This window comes from Musca domestica, unplaced genomic scaffold (genome assembly GCF_030504385.1).
Source record: "Musca domestica strain aabys unplaced genomic scaffold, Musca_domestica.polishedcontigs.V.1.1 33, whole genome shotgun sequence".
Classification (NCBI taxonomy): Eukaryota; Metazoa; Arthropoda; class Insecta; order Diptera; family Muscidae; genus Musca; species Musca domestica.
Window position 1 is genome coordinate 9170893 of NW_026712312.1, and position 10325 is coordinate 9181217.

Consider the following 10325-nt stretch of genomic DNA (forward strand, 5'->3'; position numbering starts at 1 on the left):
ATCGAAATAACGGATTTAGACTTTAGGTCTCTTTGAGCCAAATCCGTTTCAGAATATTTGGAGTCGATCTAACGATGTCAGTCTGTCCGTCCCCCTGTCTGTCTGTCTGTCCGGCTGGTGCGCACGATTACTCTCGAAGGGAATATCCGATTAGATCCAAACTTGATATATCGTAATATTATTGTCAAACTTAGATCGAGTTCAGAGATGGTACCGCCCACACAAAATGTCGACATTTTCAAAGAAAATAATTTACTGCACAGAAAGAGAGGATAATCCGATTTTGCTCCAACTTAGTGAATTCAAATATTTGTGCGAAATAAGCATTCAACTCTCTTCAAATTTCACACACTCACAAACATTTTTTCTAACAAAAAGATCTGTTGTGAAGATGATATCCTTAACCCTTTTTGGTACCTTACCCAGAAAGGGTCACAATTTTCAATACTTATCTTTCATAACTTGCGAAACAAGTCGGTGATTCTTTACAACTTTCTATATCTGACATGAATACGCTTTTTTCGAATTTTATGATTTCGCATAAAAATGGATATAAATGCTCAATTTCCTTAAAATTTTGCACATTCCAATATTTTTATCTGCATTAGATGAAGTATGAAAATGGAATACTTCAATCCGCTTTATCTGTTACCTCACGCATATTTCCACATTTTTCAAAAATGTTTCCTATAAAGTATAGGAAGTAGACGATATAGTCTAAATCTGGCACGTTTAATATTCTTATCAGTCTTAGGTCAGATACGAATTGGTCAATACTGGCCAACTGCTTCGAAACTTCCCCCTAGGCTGGGGGTATACATCTGTCGGCGAAACCGACTGATACTATTTTACTTGTTTGTTCCTTTTTTGTTTCTTTCCAATCTGGTGTCAAATATATATATGTTATATATGTATATATATATATATATATATATATATATATATATATATATATATATATATATATATATATATATATATATATATATTAAAATATATAAAATCGGATTTGTGCCGCGTCTAATATGTTATGCAATCTAATATATCCTATAGCTAGCACACCGTACAAACCATTATCATCAACTTTTGCATTCCTCTTCTTCTTCTTTGCTATTTCCCGACTAATATTTTTTTTTTGTTTATACATTTCTATTATCAACTTTTTCAATTTTCCTCGTTTTCTTCTTTTCAAAGTTATTTATTATTATTTATCGGTTTTCTTCTCAATTTAAATAATTAATAATAATAATACTTCTATTATTATTACGAATAATATCTAAATATATATACATAAATATTATTATGTAAACTGCACCAAAATAGTTTCTTTTCCAAACTGCAAGTACCGATCGGTACAACCTTGAACTTTTATTGAGAATAAATTTCAATTAATTTTGATAAAAGATTTGCTTGAAATCTTAATTTTCTGTTTTTTTTTCTTGGTCAAATAAAAATAAAAATAATAACTAATTAATAAACCATAGAAATTTATGTGATACCAATCATTACATACATATTGATATTGCTATATTATTGCCAATACTAACTAACCTAATCTACCGAGATACATATATTTATTCCAAAAAAATATATATATTTGTATATGTGATTGATTGATATAGCGAAAAAAAAAAACAAATCCAAAATTAAATAACCCCGATTGCAAACTATTTAAATAATTCCCTGCCCCCGCTCCCAAATGCCTCCCCAGATTGATTGTTAATGTGCTTCTTGTAATGTGTAAATTGACAAATAAACAAAAAAAAAACTGATTGCAAAATCACCTACCCTCCACACCCCACCCCACCCTGAAAATGAAAATATTTTTTAAACAAACAATAACAAAAAACAACCAAACAAATTATTATTAACCCCTTAACAGTTGTAATAATTAGCAGCCTCTGTTGTTATTATGCACCACCTAGAGGTGCATAGTAGCAGTTGTGCAAATATTTGTATGTATGTATGAATGTATGAAGATGATGTATAATGTATGAAGAAGGCGTTAGGTGTTTGAATTCGAACTTAAACCGAACATTACGTGTATATACTGCCCACTTCATCTCGTCACTGTAAATGTATTCCCCCTTGCCCTTCCACCTTTAGCGGAGACCATTTTGGGACGCCACAGCACCATCGAGATACGCTCCATACACTTGGGCGGCCTGTTCCATGCCGAAGAAGAAATACAAATGACCTCGACAATGCCGAATTTCGTTGGACAAATGCAGGGATTCATCTTCAATGGACAGAGGTGAGTGGAAATGAGTTTTCGAATATTTGATTTGAATGAAAAACAAAATAGAATTGTATAACTTATTAGGGCTAATTTACACTCTAAGTGGGGAGTTTCTATTATTGGAGACAAATTAAAGTAGATTTTTGGCAAACAAGCTGAGATAATATTTGATTTAAGCTGTTTCCTTAACCGAGATTGCAGTGCAAAATTCGAAATTGGCATTGAATTGAAAATAAATCGACAATCATTGACATTTTTTATACCCTACACCATACATAGTATGGAGGGTATATTAAGTTCGTCATTCTGTTTGTAACTCATCGAAATCTTGATCGGTGTAAAATTCTAAGACGATTTAGTCTCGTCCGTTCGTCCATCTGTCCGTCTGTTGTTATCACGCTAGAGTCAATCGAATAAAGATAGGAAGCTACAAATTTACACAGATCAGACTGTTGTCTGAAGACAGGTCAAGTTCGAAGACGATCCACGATATATCATATAGCCCCCATATAACGGTACCCCCGATATTCAGTATTTTGATGATTTCAACTTCAATGGAATTTTCTGAAAATCCACACAAGAAATCCCTTAGAAAAGAATTGTATATATATACGATATCGTATAGCCCCCATACAACGGTACCTCCCGATATTCGGTATTTCCGACTTTGTGTTTGTCTGTCTGTTGTAATCACGCTATCTTTCGAACTTTTCGATTGACATAAAAGGCTACAATTTTGCACACATATGTATTTTTCCATTAGGCAAGTTTAGTTTCGAACATGGGCCATGTCGGTCCAGTTTTCGTATGGCCCCCATACGATATTCGGTATTTTTATGATTTTAGCGACCAATTTCGTATTTCAAGTTCGAAATCGGTACTACAGCCTATGACAAAAAAATAACTTATGCAGATCCGCGTCTTCGTATAGCCCCGTATAAGGCTCATGATTTAAGTGCAATTTTTTGCAATTTGTTGAAATTTTTTAAGTTCCTTCCAAATGATGGAGGGAAAATCTTTCGTATTGGTATCCATTGGCACAAAGGGTTCGGTACAAGGTCTTTAGGTTTGGTGTACTAAATATAAGGCGACATTTTCAAAGCGTCCGAAAATCAATGTTTTAAAATTTTGTATTAATTGAATAATCATCCGCCAAGGGGCGGATATATCCGTAGGCTGTAATATCCACTACGAACTTCAAATACCAAATTTGAAACAATTCCGGTGAATAATCTCGCTAAAATCGTCCAAATACCGAATATCGGGAGGACCGTTATATGGGGGCTATATAAAGGCGTGGACTTGCACGGACAATTTTCTGTCATAGGCAGTAGTATTCATTACGAACTTCATATAACAAATGTGTCACAATTTCGGTGAATAATGTCGCTTAAATCACCAAAATACCTAAAATAGGGAGGTGCTGTACCAAACCGTGGACCTACATGGCCCATTTTCAATACCAAAAGTCCTGCAGATAAAATACACATTTGAGTAAAATGTTATCAAACAACTTCATTTCGTTCGGAAGCTAGAGTGATTTCCGGACGGACGGACATCGACATAGAATTTTATGCTGATCAAGAATATATTATAAGGGGTCTAATATGTATGTATCGAGGTATTACAAACAGAATAACAAACTTAATGTACCCTCCATGCTATGGTGGAGGGTATAAAAAACTATTAACCTAAAATTAATATCCAATAATCTTTATACATTTACTCATTCTCTTTCCATCATTTTTCCCATCTCTTCCCCTCTCTGCAGATACATCGATATTGTGAAAAGTCTTGGCCCTGAACTTTCGGCATTACCTAGCGCCACCTTTAAACTAACTGCCCGATTTGTCAACTCCCCACCAGGAAATCCATATCATGCAGCCACATTCCGATCCAAACACTCGTATGTGGGTCTGCCAATGCTGAAAGCATATTCGACCATATCAGTGGACTTCCGTTTCAAGACGGTTGAACCCAACGGCTTGCTGCTCTATAATGGCGGACGACGCAACGATTTCGTTGCCGTCGAATTGGTCAACGGCCACATTCACTATACGTTCGATTTGGGCGATGGCCCGATAACGATGCGCGACAAGAGTCGCCTACACATGAACGACAATCGCTGGCATCAGGTCAGCATTCGGCGACCTGGTCCCAAGACGCATACTTTGGCCGTGGACGACTCGTTTGAGATCATAACGCTCTCGGGCAACAGTATGCACCTGGAGTTGTCGGGCATTCTGTATATAGGTGGTGTATTCAAGGATATGTACTCGAAACTGCCGGCCTCAATATCGTCCCGTTCCGGCTTTGAGGGTTGTATTTCTTCACTCGACTTGGGCGACACATCACCATCACTGACAAATGACGCTGTAGTACCAAGCTCGCTTGTTGTGTCCGGTTGCGAGGGCCCAACAAAATGTAGCCAAAATGCATGTGCGAACAGAGGCGTTTGTGTGCAGCAGTGGAATGCGTACGCCTGCGAGTGTGATATGACATCGTACACAGGACCGACATGTTACGACGGTGAGTGGGTGTGATTACTGCGACGGATTCGAAAACATCTATCGGTTCTTTCTTTTTTTTGCTTTTCAGAATCAATTGCCTATGAGTTTGGCAACAACAAGGGCATCATCCAGTACACCTTCCCCGAAAATGCCCAGGCCGATACGGAAGAGGATAACATTGCACTGGGTTTCATAACCACAAAATCGGATGCTGTGTTGCTGCGCATCGAAAGTGCCACCACCCAAGACTACATGGAACTGGAGATCGTCGAGGGCAACATATTCATGTGCTACAATGTGGGTACCCGTGACTTGCCTTTGGGTGAGATCGGCACCAAAGTCAACGACAACACCTATCACGTGGTAAGGTTCAGTCGCAAGGGTGGCAATGCCACGCTCCAGTTGGATGATTACAATGTTCAGACTTTGACGCCACAAGGTGAGTGGAATGAGTTCAAAGCGAGGATAATTTTTCATTCCCCGCTGTGTTTCTCTTTCAGTCCACCAATCAACCGTTTTCAATACCATGTCGAACATACAAGTCGGAGGAAAATTCAGTCGTTCGGGCCGGTCACGCATCGAACGCCCCTTTGCCGGCGTCATCGCCGGCCTGTCCGTGAACAAGTTGCGTGTCCTGGATCTGGCGGTGGAACGTGACAGCCACATAACCATACGAGGAGATGTTCAATTGGTAACTGGAGTATTAGATAGAAATGATCTGCAAAGAATGCAGCAGGTTAGGGATTTTATTTTTAAATAATTTGAAATCTCTCTTCAAACTTTTTCAAGTATTTTTCTCATCGTAAAAATTCGATTCGATTTTTGCTCTGTCGTATTTGAAATTCTTTCTTCAATTCAAATTCAATCAATCCAATTAATTTTGTTTTTTTTTTGATCGCTCAAATCTGTATCATTATCGTATTATCAGTGTGTATTTCGGCTCGGCTGGTTGGTGGAGATGGGCGGTTCGTTGCGAGCGTTCAAAGGGTAATCCCCTGTTGGCAGAGCTGGGCAACGAACATGATCTCCGCAATCAATCGAATTCGTTTGTGTCTTTCCATACCAAAACTAAAAACAAAAACCAAAAAAAAAGAATTAAACTTCAAAATAACCTAACTTAGTGTTGAATTCAGTGTAAATTGCCTCGTTCTTTATCAGAAGAATCCATAAAATCGACTATTTCCTCATTTCCTATTTTGTGTTCGTTCGTTTGTTGTTTGTAATTTGATGGCAACTTCAAGCTCAGAAAATGTTGCAATAATTGAAAATGATTTTGAAATTCCCATCGAATTACAACAGCTGCTTATTGCCTAACCTAATAAAAATTACTCAATTCGCTCTACCAATTAACCAATTGCACTGTGCACTAATTTATCTGATCTCTGTTTTGTGTTGATTTTCTTTACGATCACTTTGCGATAAAGAATATAAATAATCTCTTTCCAAAATACTGCCAAGTACCGCAGCAAAAATGCCAGTACGAAATAATGATAATCAATCTCTTAACCTCTCCCCCTTGCCTTCTCTTGATTTTGGATATATGATTTGTTTTTTTTATTTGATTTCAGTTGTTTTATTCTCTCTCTCAGAGGTGTTCAATGCACTTAGTAATTAAAATAATCTAAGCACATTTTCTTAAATACAAATATTTATAATATTCGAATAATCGTACAAAACATATGCATGCACATACACAGACACACAGATTGAGGGTGATATGAGAAAGCCGATACGGAAGAAGAAGGACCGTAAGCTTTCCGAGGACAAATTCACTTATCTTAAAGCAATGATTTCCAAAATGAAATCATGAAAGCAATTGGTGGATTGTTGACAATTTTTATACCCTCCGCCTACATGCGCAACGCCTTAAAGTCGAATATTGACTGTTGAAATAGGATGAAGTTAACATTTAAATTTTGAAATTTTAATATGCATCCTCGCGAAGAATATTCAATGGGGCTCCAGTCTTGGGAAATTTGCATTCATAATGAGAAGAGGACTATCTTAAAAAAATATTCATTAGATAGGATTGTATTAGAGATATTGAAGTCTTTTTATGTGGCGAAGGATATATAACGGCACCCCCTGTTTTTATACCCCCAGCCATATGACTAGAGAGGGTATATATCATTTAATGCGACCAAAACGTGCCTCATCGAAACAATTGTTTTAGACCCTAGGTCTCTTTGGACCAAATCCATTTCAGGATATTTGGAGTCGATCTAGTGATGTCCGTCCGTCTGTCTGCCTGGCTGGTGCGCACGATAACTCTCGAAGAGAGTATTCGATTCAGTTGAAACTAGGTGCATCGTAATATTATTATCAAACTTAAATCGAGTTCAGAGATCTCCCACAAAAGGTCCAATTTAAAAAAAAATGTTTTATTGCGCAGAAAAGGAAAGGATAATCCGATTTTGCTTCAATTTTGCAACTCCTAACATTTGCATCAGTGCTAGGTCAGGTTCGAAAATGGACAATATAGGTCCACTCTATCAAGTACCACCCCCACAAAGGGTCAACATTTTGAATAATTATAACTCTTTTAAAACGTGATGTAGGAGTCCGATTGTCTCGAAATTACGCAGATCACAAAAATTTTATTAACCCAAGTTCCGGTGAAAAAATGGAATTTATCGGTCCACTTCTTCTGGTACCTCCGCCCCAAATGGTCAAAATTTTCAATATCTATGAAGCTCATAAAGGCTAAATTAATATCCGATTCCATGCAGGCTAGGCACAACTCAATATTTCTATAAATACAAGATCTCTTATAAATATGGTAGAAATCGGACCTTTCCTTGTGGTACATTCCCCACAAAGGGTCAAAGTTTTGAATAACCAAATCAAACCAAAGTTTTGAAATAATAAAATCCGAAATAAGCATCCGGTTCCCTTTAAATTACACACGTCGCAATATTTGGGAATATCTTGGGATATATCGGTCCACTCCTTCTGGCAACCTAATGGCTGAGGGTATACATCTGTCGGGAACCTTTTTAACTTGTTTTATTTTGATGTTAGTGGCAGAGATACCAGAAAATATGGACTAATATGGGGATGTGCGAAGTTTGAAGAGTATCGGGCCCTTGCTTCATCCCGATATGCGTCGTGGTTTGATTAACAAGAGATATGAGAACAAGTTTGTTGTCTGTTTTCTCTCTTCTGACTAAACTCACACATCCACTCCAAATTAATAAAATTGAAATTGTGTGTTCGAAAGTATCTTAATGTTGCACTAAAGACATCTACTAAATAGTGGAAGAGTCACCGTCCGGATATACCTGCATATTCTAGCATTATTAAATATGTATTATCCAAATTAGATCTATTTTGCTGACTGACTGAAATATTGATTTGGAAGTATTGTCCATTAATTTTGACATTAGGTTTTTATATAATTTTTCGTCCTATACTCTCTGTACAAAGCAGCTTTCTCAGAGTGAATTTAACATTTCTCTCTTTCACCAATATTATCATTAAAAATTAGTCTTTTTGGCATTGGATTCTAAGTTAATAATTGATTTTTTATAGGGATAGAAATAATTTATTTCAATGACATGTCAAAGCTTAATATAAAAGAAAACTGGTTCTTATGTTCATTTGGTTATTACCAGGGGACGTTTTTTTTTTTTAAAAGAATAGCTTCTTCCACCCACAAACTATAGTTGCTTTATTTTGTCGTTGACGCATTTCTCTGGAGATTTGTAACTCTAATTATCCTTTTTCATATCACCCTCATAATATACATATACATACATAATTAATGTATAACTTATTCTACTCGGCCTTTTTTTAAAAGCACACATTTTTTTCAAACTTATTTTGCACAACATTCTAACATGAGCGCAATATTATGCAAATACACATACATAACTATTAACCACATACATGTCTATACATAATCAATCATAACGGAATATTCCAATTAACACCCAACGCCCATGTGGAGAATCTGAGAATCCTGTTTAATGTGTGTCCATGTCTTTTCTCTTCTCCTCAAGCAGACACCGGCAAGTGGCTATCCAGGTGCCATCGATGATTTGATATTCTCTGGTGCTGGATCGGGCTGTCGTGACGATGACGAGGATGAGTGTACACCACCCTTCGAGTCGAGTGGCGATGACCTGATCACCCCCGTCTATGTGCCACCCACCAAACAGACCACCATGCCTCAAAATGTCAGTACCGACAAAACGAATGGCACCGAACGGGCCTGCGATGACGAAGATTGCATTCATGGCTCGGGAGATTATGGCGAGACCACGGAACAGTTCACCTCGACGAGTACCGCCAAGGGAGCAGGTAAGTTGGAAGATCCCGTCCAGTGTTGGTCGAACAATCTCGTAGTTGTGTCATTTCATTATTTGGCATCTTTCTCATATTCACCAAAACCGAAGGAACACAGATAGAGGCCAATTTTTTTTTAATTTTTCTAATTTTTAGATGTAAAAAGCTAAGTGAAACGAATACATATGTACATTAATACTAACTATTTTATGGTGTTACATATCTCATACATATAAAAATATTCTGATTGATTTATTGAGATCAAGTTGCTTCGATGAGTTGTGAGTTTAGATTTATTTCTCACCTCTCTCACCAGGTTAGTTACTTAAAATATATTAGGAGTAACCGCAAAAGATATAGTTTCTCCCATGTTTTATAATTGAAATAAGAGACGGTTATTATTGTTGTTATAAATGCAAAATATCATATAAAGCTTATTTATTTTATGCACATGTCTGTATACGTAGAAGAGGACATCATAATATTTTTTACCAAATTTATATCGAGTTCGTAGAAGAACAATAACGGTCGTGCTCCACAAAAAATGTATAGCACAAATTATAGTACAATTATGGTACATCGTAATATTTAGATAAGACTTTGGCCAATTGTCCATCTGGAACCTCCCTCACAAATGGTTAAAAATTTCAAAAAATATTCAGTAAGCCCTTAAGTCGGGCGGGGCCAACTTTGTGATAACCTACACCACTTTGCATATTTAGTAGAGCTTCACATAAAAAATAAAAGTTTTTAGGGGCATTTGTGAGAATGATACTAACTATGACTATAGTTACAATTGTTATAATTTAAATTGGCCGAGGCATTTTTGTCTCAAATCAAGCTTGTATTAATTATTTGGTGCACAATTAACTTGAAATCGGATAAAGATATATATGGAAGCTATATCCAAATCTGAGCCGATCTCGATAAAAAAATGGTCATAAGTGTCAAATTCCATCACATTTAGGCTAATATTACAGGTGTTTGCGCACAATAAAAGGCAAATCGGACGAAGATATATCTGGGAGCTACATACAAATCTAAACCGATCTTGATAAAATTTAGCAAAGATATTTCTGAGCTGTATTTGATATAATTCCCCAAATATCGTTGTTACAGCGTGCATATTACGGGAGTGGAGGACAAAAATGACAAATCGGATGAACAATGTTTATGGGAGCTATAGATATATCCGAACCGATTTTGATCAAAATGATCATACTTATTTTCAGGCCTAATTTGGTCGTATTTCCAAATTTCATACTATTCGGGCTGATATTACATGTTTG

At 36.6% G+C, this 10325-nt stretch overlaps 1 protein-coding gene across 4 annotated transcripts in view; it reads left to right on the top strand.

The window, feature by feature from the left end:
• The window catches only part of LOC101896578 (neurexin-1), a 67577-nt gene that overhangs the window by 33089 nt on the left and 24163 nt on the right, over positions 1–10325 (top strand). For all 4 annotated transcript variants that reach the window (XM_059125493.1, XM_059125494.1, XM_059125495.1 and 1 more), the window contains exons 11-15: positions 2107–2254; positions 4011–4768; positions 4838–5188; positions 5250–5485; positions 8754–9051. In XM_059125493.1, the coding sequence (XP_058981476.1) occupies positions 2107–2254; positions 4011–4768; positions 4838–5188; positions 5250–5485; positions 8754–9051 (1791 nt within the window). The remainder of the gene's footprint in view (positions 1–2106; positions 2255–4010; positions 4769–4837; positions 5189–5249; positions 5486–8753; positions 9052–10325) is intronic.